Source organism: Poecilia latipinna, unplaced genomic scaffold, assembly GCF_001443285.1.
Source record: "Poecilia latipinna isolate Pla-1442-1.1 unplaced genomic scaffold, P_latipinna-1.0 Scaffold390, whole genome shotgun sequence".
Classification (NCBI taxonomy): Eukaryota; Metazoa; Chordata; class Actinopteri; order Cyprinodontiformes; family Poeciliidae; genus Poecilia; species Poecilia latipinna.
The window spans coordinates 197,370-212,190 of record NW_015113006.1 but is presented as its reverse complement, the minus strand read 5'-3'; the positions used below and the strand labels follow the sequence as shown (position 1 = coordinate 212,190).

The 14,821-nt window shown below is 37.8% G+C and overlaps 1 protein-coding gene across 3 annotated transcripts in view; it reads left to right on the top strand.

The window, feature by feature from the left end:
- The first annotated feature begins 1,297 nt into the window (after window positions 1-1,297).
- Window positions 1,298-14,821, top strand: part of LOC106950296 (alsin-like) — a 32,666-nt gene continuing 19,142 nt past the window's right edge. The window contains exons 1-14 of one of the 3 annotated variants that reach the window (XR_001425583.1): window positions 1,298-1,521; window positions 3,058-3,252; window positions 4,287-4,447; window positions 5,326-5,550; window positions 6,771-6,961; window positions 7,040-7,072; window positions 7,880-8,080; window positions 8,980-9,098; window positions 9,213-9,451; window positions 9,543-9,630; window positions 11,083-11,252; window positions 12,886-13,042; window positions 13,854-13,950; window positions 14,143-14,220. Coding sequence is in view for 2 of the 3 variants with exons in the window: in XM_015037052.1 (XP_014892538.1) it covers window positions 3,233-3,252; window positions 4,287-4,447; window positions 5,326-5,550; window positions 6,771-6,961; window positions 7,040-7,072; window positions 7,880-8,080; window positions 8,980-9,098; window positions 9,213-9,451; window positions 9,543-9,630; window positions 11,083-11,252; window positions 12,886-13,042; window positions 13,854-13,950; window positions 14,143-14,220 (1,779 nt within the window). In the remaining variant the exon portion in view is untranslated. The remainder of the gene's footprint in view (window positions 1,522-3,057; window positions 3,253-4,286; window positions 4,448-5,325; window positions 5,551-6,770; window positions 6,962-7,039; window positions 7,073-7,879; window positions 8,081-8,979; window positions 9,099-9,212; window positions 9,452-9,542; window positions 9,631-11,082; window positions 11,253-12,885; window positions 13,043-13,853; window positions 13,951-14,142; window positions 14,221-14,821) is intronic. The other 2 variants (XM_015037052.1, XM_015037053.1) reach the window with 2 other exon arrangements.

The following is a 14,821-nucleotide window of genomic DNA, read 5'->3' as shown; positions in this document are numbered from 1 at the left end:
AGACAAAATTTTTATGACAAACGTTTATTTCCACAGAGCAATTTGTAGGAGCATTACATCAGAGGATCGCCATCTGAGGCATGCCTCCAACCATCACATCTTTTCCCAGTTCCTCTCTGTGGAAGTCATTTCTTTACATGTTCCTCAGTAGATTAAACTTTTTAAACATAGTATAGCCTCATTTGTCTTCATTTTGAAAAATACTTACCGGTAGTTTTACCATTATCTAATCTATAACATTAAACCTGAGAAAAGCAATTAGTATCAAATACTTCCACTTTATTTTTCCAACCATCAGTCATTTTGATGAAAAATGATAAAAATGCCTTAACTCTTATTCATTTAGTGTTGATTACCCACTCATTGGATCAAATCTTAGCTGAATTTGTTCATAAAAGTTTTGGAGCTGGTTGTTTTAGCTTTTTAATTTTCCCCAAGTTTTACTAATTTATAGTTTAGCATTGAATGGCAAGTATACATAAGTATTTCCTTGTATTTCCTCCTGTTTATTGTCAAAAATGTGTTGTGTCCTATCTGAGTGCTTTGCAGCTCAAATGAGTGAGACCTCTGCTGTTCAGATGCATACATTACTAGTCTATTGTGAAAAACAAATAACTCTAATGGATAATTATCTAATTTATTGGATAATTTATTGGTATATGTGGTACACTTTACAAAAATTAATTAAATGTTCAAAGATCTACTATTGGTATGGAAAATCTATATCTGTGGTTCAATTTCCAGGATAAAGTATTCATTTTTGTTGTTAAATATTAGAGCTGAAATGTTAATGTCTTTGTTATAAGTCCTGAAAAAATATCCAAAATATAACAAAATGTTTTATCAGACTTTAAAGAATAAACCTTAGTAAAACACTATAAATAATACAGTGTAATAAGAGTCTCTAAACAAAGTTTATCAGAACACAGTAAGAGGTAAAATAGTAAGGTTTTGTTTATGATACTGAAATTACAGGATTTGTTTTGAGATTTAAAAAATAGCCTTAAGTGGCTGATTTGTTTTTTTGGTAAATCAAAATTGTGTAAATTAAGCTTAAAAATAAGGCAGAAAACAAATTCAAAACTTTCTATTATAATTTTAACTTTAACTTTCTCTTTTAGCCTGATCCCATTAAGAATACCACAGCTCTTGAAATTGAATCAGAGTATGCCCTCTTTCGTAGAATAGAATATCTCTACAACTGACGGCAGTAAGAATCGCTTCGGAGTGGGACCTCTTTCGTACATCTTCGCTGTTCTGTCACAGGCTCATCAGCGGCAGTTTCAGGTGTGTCGTCACCGCGATGTTTGTCCCTGCGCGGATTCCATCGCACAGTTTGTCGTCCCTCCGAGCAACATCCAGTCTACTTCTGCTTTCTGAACTCCTGCACTGATTTAAATATATTAAAATTCATTAGCTCGTCGTATCAGCGGTGCCAGTCACACCAGATTATCCGGACTTACTGAAAGGCGCCGCGTCAATCAACTTCTTCACTTCCAGCCGAGTTTGATGGAGTCGCTGGTAAGTTTAATTAGCCTGTTTAGCTTCGGTAGCTGCGTAGCCGCTCAGTTAAATCGCTATTCGACTGTCGAATATATTGAAAGACATCGTTTACTTTCTATTGAATTAGCAGTGTGCGAAGTGGATAGAAAGAGAAAATGTTTGTTTCTGGTCTAACACTGTAATACGCATGTCTGTCAGCAAGTTCAGAGTGTGAATGACTAACAATAAATAAATCAGCGGTGTGTTTACAGAGCATCCTGCATGAAGATAAGAGAGAGGACAATCACAAATCTGTTTCCTTCACTTTAACTGGATCTCTGTGCAGAGTTTGAGTTTGAAGGATTAAGACTAAGCAAGACTATTATGAATTCAACAACTATTTACAAGACATTGCAAGGACGGAATTTAATGTATTGGATTTCGTTTAAAAATCAAAAATCTGGTATGTAATTTAGTCCTTTTTACCTTTACACTTAAAAAAAAGGTAAACAGACTCCACCTTCAGTCAACATCAGTATCAAAACAAACTACATAATGACTCTTTAGTGGGTACAGGAAAGTTTGACCATTTTGAGTACAACATGGCAGCATCATGCTGTGGGGATATGCTGCGTTCCAGTTGTACACAGAACTGGGGCATTCTGACACCCCAGTCACCTGGAAAAATCACCTGCAAGTCAAATTTCCCACCAGGAAATCGGGAGCAACTCTGACTGTCCTGAATATGTTTTGTGTTTCAATATGGCCGCTTTTCAGATCAAAATAGTATGATTTTTTTTGGAAACATGTTTATTTTACGAGACACACATGTAAGGGAAAATAAAATAAAATCATGTAGAGCCTGCAGCTCTAATTAAAAATGGTTGCTTATGGAAAATGAAACTGAAAATGATGTTTGTAAAAGTACTGCAAGCAATGTCTATGGGTGCCGCCACATTGAAATTCTGACACGTTAAACAGTTGTGAGAAAGTGGTCTTCTTCTGCTTGTTTAATTGCAGTTAGGAAGCAACTTTTTGGTGCATTGCTGCCATTTAGATGCTAAATACATATTAGGTATATTTATAAATTACTAAATAAAACATATATCCTCTACATTAATGTGATCTTTTTAAGGTACCCGACCAAAAAAATAACATTCCGAACTGGAAACTTTGTCCAAGGGAAGATGGTCAGTTTAGAAAACCTCCTGAATAATTAAACATGGTGATGGCAACATAATGCTGTGGGGATAGTTGTCTTCATAAGGGGTTAGGAAATGTGGACAAACCTTAGAAAACTTGTTGGAAGTTACAAAAGACGAGGGATTTGGTGTTCACACACCATTCAATTAGGTGGCGCTTTAGGATTGTTGCTAAGAATTGTGGGTAAATATTTTAGCATTCAGATGTTCTAAGGTGGTTGACAAAAACCCCAAAAGACTTGTGCGAAGTGCTGAATATTAATCTTTTTTTCTCTCTGATTTTTGATTGTTAAAAATCATTGATTGATTGCAAGATGTGTTAAAGTTATGGATGATTTTGACAAGGTCTTAATCTGTCTTATCTGTTGAGCAGAAGTTCAACAAACAAGAACCTGGATCCAAATGAGCAGAAGAGGCATCAACTCAGGACGGAGGAGGCTCCTGTCTTTATGTCAGCTGAACGTAATCAGAAGAGACAACAGATGAGTTTTGAGTAAAATGTTCATAAAGGTGCCATCGCCGTGCTGGAGCTCTGAGAGCATGAAGTGATGGAGAAACCAGAAGGAAGGTGAGGAAACCATGACGATCTGTTTCCCCTAGTGTTCAAAACAAAATCACCATTTTTAAAAATCAGATGGATCCCTCATCTGCTCTGTTAGGCTTCAGTTTTAGTCTTAAAGAGTTACTTTTAATTGGGTTTGTGTATTAATGCCGGTTCACAACGAAAGCAAGCCTTTTGTTTCTATATTTCTGAATGATAATGTGAAAAAGTCTGCTATAAAGTGTTTTGGACTGACTGTATCAACTTTCCTAACAATTTTCTATCATCTACTGATACTGTGCTGATGTGTTTATGTGACTACAACAGAGTCACAACCTGGAGCTGTTTTGTTTTTGTTGTATCTCGTCTTTTATGTCCCTAAGATGTTTGTGGACCGCATCCTGCAAGTTTGAATTGAAAAATGATTTTTTTTATCTATCAGTTAATCCAGTTCTCTTTGTTAAATGATCTCCTGTAAGTTGTGAAATGTTTTTCATTTATTTTACAGAGCAATGAAGCGTTTTCTGACATGGCTAGTAAGATTTCTGATATTTTAATTTTAAACAGGCTTTTTGCTATACTTTATTCTTAGACATAGCATTAATTTATCCCCTGAGTTTAGGAGCTTGTAAATTAAGGTAAAAATATATTAAAAATCCTTAAGAGAGTTTAAAGTTATGTTCTCTTTCAGCAAAAATAATCAACATGGCTCAGTTTTTTTTTTAACTTTGTGGTATATTAAGAGAATAATTTATAAATTTCCCTTTTACATGATTATGATTCATGTTTGCTATCATTCAGACGTATAGCGACCGTTTGAATTTTAGATTTGTTTTCTCTAAGAAGTGTGTTGGCATGTCTGGGCATGCAGATCCCATATAAGCCTTTTCAACTTTAGGGATTAATGAGATGGTATGCTAACTCCTTTATCTCGTCAATCTTTCACTTTCTGATGGCTTTCTCTTTCTTTTTGTCTGTTTTTCATGTCGTAATCAGCTGCGACATTTGCTCTAACTTTGCGTTCAGTTAAATGCCAGAGTTTGTTGTTTCTGTGCCGGCAGCCCTGCGGATGAGAGAGGCCTCCAGCCTCCAGACAGAGGCCTCCTCCATCTCTGGCCTTCAGGAGGAGGAACCCAGCAGCTCTGCCCACAGACGGTGCTGCTGTCCAGGCCCGTAATGCACATCTCCCTGGGAGAAAACCACGGCATCCTCCTGGCACAAGGTGCGTTTTTAATGTAAACTTTACTACTTAGGGACTCATCTTGGAGTAATGCCAAGATCTTGATTTTTGATTCCTAATAAAACTTTTGGTCATTTGAGAACGGTGAGACACTGGGCTGAATAAATAGAAACGTTCCATGATCTTCTTTGCTGATATAATGGAGAGAAATGAAGATATTTGTATTTATGGTTGAAACGATTAATTGTGACGAATCGATTATTAAATTTTCAGAAAATGAAACACAATTTATATAAATTCAAATTGACTAAAGGATTTCTAAGTTATTGCATTTTAAGCAATGTTTATTTTCTTATTTAAAAAAGAAATTGAATGATTTACATCATTAATGTACTTCTAATATTGCATAAGACAGGCTTATGTGTTTAATTAATTGTAGCAAATTAACTATATGTTGACGATTAATTGCGATTAATCGTCACCATAATTGATTTCTACAATAATTGTTATAATTGTAATTAATTCAGTTCTTTATTTTTAAATAAGAAAATAAACATTTTATTGCCTAAAATGCAATTACAGCATTGCTTTAGTGAACGTTTGATTATTTGTAGAAAATAATGCATCTGCAGCTAAAACATACTTCTGACACCAACATGTGAAAAACTATTTCTGCTTGACTTAACATCAATACAGTGTAAAGCTGATCTATTGATTATTTTTATTTGGATTTTTTATTTTTTTTTGAGATGACTGGAATCATTTTTAGTTCCAATTACTTCAGTAATCGATTAATCACAATTACTCTTGATTAATTCGATTAATCATTCCATCCATAAAAGCAGGTCGTATAAATTGTACATTGTGTTAAATCATTTGCTCTTCTGTCCTGCAGTGACTGGTTTGGTGTTGTTTTCCAGGGGGTCTGGTGTTCTCGTTCGGGGAGCTTTCCTGGAGGGGGGTGAGCGTCCCGGTGTCGGCTCCGGTGCTGGAGGCCTCGCTGCTGGGGAGGACGGTGGTCCATGTGGCCGCTGGGGGCTTCCACTGCGGCGCGATAAGCGAGCAGGGCGGCGTTTACATGTGGGGGGAGAACACTGCAGGACAGTGTGGGCAGACGGACAGAGCCTCTGTCACAAACACTACAGGTTTGTTTATTTCATCATGTCAGACCAGTTTTTGGCAAAAATGTTTGCTTTAAAAGGGCAGTATAGTGTGAAATCAATGTTATAATGTTATTCTTTCATGCACGTTTGAGGAATCCCTCAATCTTCTGTGGCACCAATTCGGGGTGCATAAACCCAAAACTCCTCATTGGAGCTGTAGGCGAGCTTCCTCAGCTCCTGCAGACTAGCAGCAGTTAGCAAACACCTGGTGAAACTGGGTGGCCTTCTCAGTCCAAAGCTCCTGAGAACGTTTGTAAATGGGATAATGGAGGGCATTGCTATGATGACATACTGAAGGCAAAATGAAAGAGCAGGATCTTCTTAAAGAGACAGAGACGTCAATTCACAAAGTAAAATGTCTTTTATGTAATGTTTGATATATGTAGACTTGTCAAAATAACTCATTTTACTGGATGATAAATTGTTCCAGAATTTATTGCAATAAAAGATAATGTTGTTTTGAGAGAATTTTCAAGTAATATTTTGATAATAATTAAAGTTTACTCTCTTACAGACTAATAAAGTTTAATTTTGTAAATAACACTGCACATTGGAGCTGGAATGTGCAACTACAAAAAACAATAAATAAAAAGCATAAACAGATTATGATGGCTAAACAAAATGATCCTTCAAAAATATTAATCAAGATGGAAATTATTTGGCTCATTTCAATTTATAACGTAGTTAGTAGCTTATTATGACAGGCTTAGATATAAACAGCATTTTTTAATAACTGAAGATAACATATTTATTTACTTGTGCTAAAAAGTGGCACCAGAGTGTCTCTAAAATATAATTTCATTAAATGCCTTTTCGTTTCGCTTCATTTATTCTGCTTGTACGATGCGCAGTAACTCTGTCTGCACTGATGAAGATTCACTCACCTCAGCATGCCGGATGCTTTGAGTGGATAATAAATTGAGCCAAAAATAATTAGTTCACTTCAACCACTCAGACTCTGGATGTGTCATTAAACTTCGAGTCCCAGGTGGTCGCGCCATCATTGAATATTGCTAGAAAAATGACAGAGATTTCATGGAAAAAGTAACGAACTGTAAAAATCTACACATTATCTAAAGCTGCTCCTCGAAATATTCAAAACACTTTGCTTTCATGACAGGAGTTGACGTTTAGAAGTTGAATTTGGTTGCTATATTTCTGCTTATTGAGGTAATAATAAAGTGAATGGTTCCCTGTGACAGTTCCCGAGCCGTGTCCCGTCACCGTGGTGGACAGTGAGGTGGTTCCTCCCGTGGTTGTTCGGGTCGTCAGCCTCGCCTGTGGACGGGAGCACAGCCTGGCTCTGTCGGCCCAAAACGAGCTGTGGGCCTGGGGGAGCGGCTGCCAGCTCGGCCTGGTCACCAACACCTTCCCTGTGTGGAAACCTCAGAAGGTATCCTCAAGGCTGAACATCAGTTCCTCTTATATTTGATTTTATTAATCAGATTCTCATTGTTATCCGTCTGTGAAGGTTGAACATCTGGCAGGCAGACATGTGATTCAGGTCAGATATATGTTTGTTGTTTTTGTGCAATATGTATAAAATGCTTTCCTGTCTCTGAGGGTGTTTTCAGACCTGATAGGCCTGTAGAATCGGTTAGATTGGGAACCAAAGCTGCTACATTTGATACATTTTCAGCTGATACAGTTTGGTCTCACACTACACCTCCTAGCCTGTGGTGGCGCTGCACCAAGAACCACTGAAGGAAGCAACATGAAAACCTCTGAGGAAGACATTGAGCACATCTTACTTATTCACAAAATTTAAACAAAAATGAAGTGGCATCAGATTTAAGTGGTTGTAGGATTTCACTTTTTTCTTTGTTAAAAGAAAATGAGTAGTTTCTCCTGCTAGACAAACATGTTAGTTTTGGTTGTATTTACCCAGAATGCCTTGAGCTATAGTCCACTTTCTGCTTTTGGAGCGATTTCTGGTTCACGTGCATTCATATATGCATTGGAACCGCTAGGTTTTTAGGCAGACTACAGTTTGTTTTTGGTCCATGTCAGAGTTTGACTGTTCCTCCCCAAACCAACCAACTCCACATTTGTTTACATTATGTGAAGAAGTAAGTTGTGCTCCGTGTTTTCTTCAGATAATTTCCGGTCATTTCCTTCAGTTGTTCTTGCTGCAGCGCCTCCACAGGCGAGGAGGGAAACAAGTTTTTCAATTAGTTTGTATCGTTTGGCAGTGCAGTGTGAAACCAAATCAGACCAGCTGACCATGTAGCAAATGTTGCAACTTTGGTCCCCAATCAAACCAAGTCTGCTGGACCACCAGGTGTAAATGTTTCTGTTTCGTCTCTTGTAGGTGGCATGTGGTGCCTACCACAGCCTGGCACTTGTCCGCAGTTTACCTGCTCAGGACTTTAGCGCTCAGAGTACCCCGAAAATGAGGGAGCGGGGTCGGTCACCTCAGTGCCCGTTGGCAGACAGGGAGGAACTGGTTACAACCGATGATGCGGTCTACTGTCCGCTTGGGGTGGAGCTCTCTGAAGTCACAAGAAGTGAGGTAGAGACGCCATTTTTGTTTGCTGCAAGTTAAAGAGAGCAGCAGTTTCTTTGCTTTGCAACAATAATGGGCAATGAACTAATATAAGTCTGAAACGTTTGGGATATTTTGGTTTTATTACGATTGTGATTTGATTAAAGGGGCAGTATTATGTAAAATCAACTCTTTTGTTTAGCTTTAGATCATGTTGTAATATCATTACCTCATCAAAAACAAACCTGGAGTGTTACTTTGAGTCTTTCAAGCATGTTTGACAAATCCTTTAATCTCCATGGCAACAGAATGCCTGGTTGGACCAAGCCCCGCCTTCGAGATGTAGCTCCTCCCCCAATCAGCTCCTTCAGACTAGACGGTAGCAATTAGCAAACACCTAGTGGAGCTGAGCACCAGCTGATCTCATTACAGTCGCTGGTAAAAACTTTGTTACAGGGTTAATAGAGGATCCATGTTGTGATGACTTCCTGAAGGTAGAGTTTCAGAAAGAGCAAAGGTTTTTTAAAGAGACAGAGGTGATATCTTACTAAGTCAAATATCTTTTTAAGTCATATTTTATATGTACAGCATTTTTAAAGCAACTGAAGGTGACATAGTTACTTTATTGTGCTATAAAATTGAACTATATGCCTTGAAGTTACATAGTACTGCCCCTTTAAACTGCAGATAACTGTACAACCTGTTGTTGTATTCAACCATCCACCTTACTGAGTGTGTTGGTGTTTTAGAAACAAAAAGAAATCCAGATTTTTCCAAAAAATTAAATCTTCAAAAAGACATGTAGGCAAATGTTGTTCTGGAGAGGCCTAGTCAAAGCCTGAATGTAGTGGATAATTTGTGTGAGGATATGAAAAGTGCTTTCATAGTTCTTATCTTTTGCTTCTCCTCTTTGATGTGCATTCCAGCCTTCTTCCCGGAGACGGGTTCCCAGGCTCCATCCGGCTGGAATGTCATCTGGCAGCAGCCGCGGCTCCTCAGCCAGTTTATCTTCATTCTCTGATGACAGCAGATCTAATCCTAAACAGTACCGTGTCTTTAAATATGTCCTCCATCTTCCATCTAAAAAAAAAAGAAAGTGGTTTCTGACTGATGAGATATTTTTCCTTATGTCTCCATTTCCTGCTCTCTGAACCTTCAGGACGAATTTCCCAGCATGCAGCAGGCTGGAGGCTGAGGAAAACAGAGCGGAGTGCGCGTCGCAGACTGACGGCAGCCCTAAAGCTAACCCGGCGTCGGATTGGGCCGCCAACAAGGACTCCGCGTTTTCTGACGACCTGGAGCTCCAGAGTTTGCTTGATAAACTTTCTGTTCAGTCGGAGTCGCAAAACGCCACGGCGACGGGCGACACCGACTCAGTGAGCAGCCAGACCGGATCAGGTTCGGTTTGGATTTCTTTTTCTTACTCGGTTTTGGTTCTTACTTTCTTTCCTGTAATGCTTCCTCTTCTCTCTCTTAACCTTTCATCCAGAGGACAGCTGCATTTCTTCAACTCCGTCTTCAGATTTATTGACTTCAAGTTACAAAGATGATTCAATTTTCAAGATGCAGACAAACAAGTAAGATGAGCTTCAGCTGAACCATGACTTTCTGTCATCAGTCTGAGAATGTTTAATGCTGTACAAAACAAGGTTCTGTGACCCGATGATCAAAACAGATCAATACGTTTAGTTGTTGCAGAGCATTTTATTGTGTAGAGCTCAGTTTATCAATAACATTTAATCAAGACTGCTCAGTCTGAGTGATTCCCAAAAGAGAAAAAGTCCAAATGATTCAATTGGATTTCCATTTTTAGGCTGAACACAGTAAAACCTTTTACACTGGTAACTTCACTTCTTCAGTTTATTTTTTTTCAACATTTTTTGTTCAAAGCTTTTTAAAAATATTGCTAATATTTCAGTTTGTCAGAAGAGATGAACATTTTGCATTTGCTGTAAATGGATTTTTTCTGTTTCCTGACTTTTTTCTGTGATCTGCAGTTTATATTTTATGAATTTATTTACTCTATTTAACCAACTAAGTTGATTGAGAACAAATTCTCATTTTCAACAATGATCTGTTCAGACAACATTAAACAACATAATGTCATAAATCAGAGATAAGAATAGAAATGCAAAATTTTTGTTTGTTGTTTTTAATTCAAGAATAAAGTTGTAAGTTTGTGATAAATCTACATCAAACTGTGTTAAAATTAGGAATACTGAGCATCTTCTGAGGTTACAGTTGGTATTAGATTTACAAATAAGAAAACACTTAATCTTTTATCACCTCTGCATTAGATTGTCGTCAGCCCAGGACTTTGAAACAAATTCTTTAAATGTCTGAATTCATTTAAAAGAAAGGACCACTTACGTGCTGAGCTGCTCACATCAGATCTTGATGAATCAATCAAAGCTTTTTTCTCATTAAAACAACTTTTTTTCATAAACTTATGGCAGTATTGCGTCTTTGGAGCTGCTTTGGCTGCACCTTTTATGCCAATCCAACAATAACCTGCATATTTATGCACTGCTGTTTATGGATGGATGTTCAAAAGTCTCAAATATTCGTGTATCTAAAGTTAAGACCTTAAAATGTCTTAAATAAGTTGGCCTTATCACTGGTCATACATTTTATTGCGGTATGACAATTTAATCTTGTGAATTACGTTGTCTTTTTTCTCGTGGTTCTTTTCAGTCAGGAAAACATTTGAGTCTCGAGGTGGTTGAGGCTACCGCTAACTAGCAGCTAATATATCATTTCTAGCTAGCTAGCTAAAAGGTGTAACTTTTGTCTTTGCCTCTGGATCATTTCTTTTGCCAAACTACGATGTTACGATCAGTTGGTGCAAAATAATTTTGACACCACCACAATATAAAATAAAAAATTTTCCGTCATGATACAGGTCTTATTTTTCATTGATGATGGTCTTAAAAAGCCTTAAATGAAGCAGAAGCCCTGTATTTATCAACGACTGTCCCCTGGAGACAATCCATGCTTCAGTATCTGACCTTTGACCTTCCGTTCTGCAGCGGCGGGGCGTCTGCGCCGCTCTCATCTTCGCCGGTGTGTCTGGAAGAAGTTCGTCTTTGTGTGGAGAGGGAGAGGCAGGCGCTGCTCGGCTGCAGCCTCACAAACGCACACCAGAAGGGGAACGCGGCGGCGAGCGGCAGGCGCTCGCTTCCTGGAACCCCCACCCACGGTACGAACGGACGGGTGTGAACGGACGGACTGTTTATTTGGGAAAGTCGCTCATTTTCTTTTGCGATTTAGATGAAGGGATTAATACCTGAAGCTTTCGATGCTGAACCAGGAAGCCGGCACTTTCAATTAACAACTAAAAATATTTTTGTTTGAGAAATGTAAAAGTAAAGTAGAAAATGTTAATTAGTTGGGTAATTAAGCTCCATTTGGATTTGGTAGAACTTTGATCTGTTGATGGGACATAATTATGATTTCTATCTAGTTCTGCTCTCCCATTTCCGTGTTTGACCGTGTGTCAACAAACTGTTTTTATTCATTCTCTCTCCTGAGAAATTTTACCACAGTTGAAGACTTTCAACCTGAACAGCTCACAGTTGAGAACAAACGTTTCCACTCCCTGCATTTTTAGGCTAAAGAGAACAACACACAGCTTCAAATTTGACCCTCATTTTGCAGAAACCAAATGAATTCAGTTCCAGTTTTCGTGTCTTCAGTTCATAAATTAGCTGGCAAACAGGGAGGATCGTTTGGTTTTAAAAAATAAGCAGGACCGGCAGATCAACTTCCCGTTTTCTGGGTTTCCAGAAGTTTCAGGATCATAAAAATGAAAGTCAGCCAGCAGCCTCACTTGTCTTTGCTTCTCTCAGCTGGTTTGATCGGCTCAATAATTTGTCAGTTTGTGTTTCTGTGAACTTCCTTTCAGCTGATGAGACCTCTGAAGATTTACAACCTAACCACAAATAACACAAACTCTTCAAAACCTTCTGGTTCACGTATTTTGTGAATGACTGTAGGGCTGAAACCATTAATCGATTAATTAATTATAAACATAATCTAGTATAGAAATCGATTCATCATTAACGAGAATGACTCAAAAAATGTAATTTGCTGAACAACACAGAGGAGATATTAATCCACAACTGTACAAAAAATATATAGTTTACATTTGAAATGATAAAAACCCCAAATATGTTTTACCTAAAACTCCTCAAGTGGCAGTTTTAGCTCTTTCTGATTTAAATTGTCCAAAAAAGCTTGTTAAGCACCTTTTTCTATCCAATTATCAATCACTTAATACTCAACAGATTAGTCCATATTGATTTAAGTTTCAGATGCGTCCTTTGGACAAATGATCAAGCGTTCACTAAAGGATTGCTGTTTTCCATTTTAGGAAATAAATGTTTATTTTCTTATTTAATACAGGAATTAATTTATTAGTTTATTTGTATCTTTTAATTCTAATTTTATATCAAAAAAGCTTAAGTGGTTAAATGAAAAATCAGCAGAGTCTTTTTTTTCTCTGACATTGTTTGAATAATTGGTAGAATAATATTAGATAATCATTAGTTGCAGCATTAAATGACTGTTTACTGTTCAGGAAAGTTTTTTCAGTGAAGATTTACACATTTTGATATTTTTATTATTACAACTGAAAACCAGTCGAGATCCATTTCTTTTTCTACCAAATTCCCGAGAGTTTTACTTAAAATGTTCTGGTAAATCCAGAAGAAACCATGACGAGGTTTTCATGGCTTCTGGAGGAAAAGCAGGCCCACAGCATGATGGATCCTAAACCCATCTGGTTTTATCTCGGTTATGAGCTCATGTCTGTGGGTTTTGTTTTCATGCAGGGTCGCCACGGAGACGCCGCCAGGCTGCCTCCGGGTCGCTCTGTGCTGGTGCAGCATCAGATGATTCAGGAGACGGGCTGCCGTCCCTGGAGACAGAAGTCTGGAGCTGGGGACGCGGGTCCGAAGGACAGCTGGGACACGGAGACCATCTGGCCAGGTTTGTTTTATGGACTTTAAACGTGACGTTATGTCACGTTTAAACAGGTTTATGAGTTCTACAAAACAGGTTCATTACATTTTTTGTACAAAAAATAAGATTTCAGTCTGCTCTGTTCTGCCTATTTTGAGCTCCTGTCAGAATCAGCTGACCAAATTTGCTTTAGTTCTGTGGAGGTTGCTAGGTAACGGGCTGGGCTTAGCTGGGGTTGCTAGGTAACGGCACAGGGCCCATGGAATGTGATTTAACAAAATGAAGATTTTTGAAAAGGCTCATTTTCCAGACACCAAAAAACATTAAAGTCTTTCCAACTGGGTGGATATTTTTTAAGCATTTAGGCTTTTTTTTTTTTTTTTTTGAAGCAGTTGATGCCATTTATTGTATTTATTTTAAAATTTTTTAGTCATAAGAATTTTGATTTAATGTTGTAATGATAAATTTAAGTTAATGTTTTAAAAGAAACTGACACAACTGTTATTCAAATCATATTAAAAAATGTCTCTCTGTGCAGTTTACTGACGGTGTTTGTGGTGCTATGAATGCTGTGCCGTACAGTTACCTAAAGAAGTGATTAATAGTTTTTAATCAACATTTTTATCGTTCTCACAATAATACTTTAAATATTACCATTAAGTTTTAAATGTACATCTCTGAACTGGAGTTGAGACCCAGAGGAAATTACAGAAATGTGCAAAAAGTGAATTTTGCATCATAGATCCCCTTTAACACACTTGTTGCTTGTAGTTACATTCATATCCACATTTTTCCTCTAACCACTGCTGCTGTGGTTGTGTGTGCTCTGTGTGTTTAGGCTGCAGCCTTTGTGCATCAAGTCTCTCACAGGGCAGGAAGTGATCAAAGTTGCTGCGGGGTCCCACCATTCGCTGGCGCTCACTGCACAGTGTCAGGTAACAGCCAGATTTAAACATGCAGCCAAACCATCCATCAAACCCACTCTACAGCTTTCATCCAAAGTGTAATTTGAGCTTAAAACGATTTGCTTTTATTGGTTTGTTAAATTAATTTGAGCTGATGGATGTTGTGAGGATTTGAAAAGTAAATTTGTGGCCCTATAAATGAATAATTCTTGTGTGTTGCAGGTTTATTCATGGGGAAGAAACCGGTGTGGACAGCTTGGTCGTGTCGACGGCCCCGTCACCGTACCTCAGTTAGCAAAGGTTTGGTCATTGATTCTTCTCTATACAGTCATATCAATGTTAGGCTTTAATCATTTAATTAATTAGTTAGTTGTTTTTCTGCTTTAGTCTAATGTAGCTTATCAAATACACACATATCCAGTAATATAGAGAAAAGTTTACCTCTGCAGAGAAACCACATGTTGTAGCATCCATCATAATTCTGGATGCATATTTGATCACTTTGTTTCATTAGACTTTACTAGATTGTTGGTTTCCTGGTAGGGACTTAACAGATTTCTTCATTTTTAGCTTTTCTTGAACTCGCTCAGAGACATTTAACCAAATATAATTAGGGTGTTTAATTATAATTTAATTATCAGCAAACTGTGAGTGTAATTTTGATCTTGTGTGGGTTAGAGAACAGTGTTTTGTCATTTGATCATATTCTCCTTTAGCTGAAGAACGGTCCAAATAAATCCTTAAAAATCCCAAATTAAAGCTGCAGCATGTTGTTGTGGATGATCAGCCTAGTCGTAATGGCCACTGATAACGGCGGATAAACAGTTTTCCTGTAATGGTAAGCTGTTTCTCCACTATTGGAATGTTGACCAGCCAGTACATGAGGGTGATTGGCAGCGCT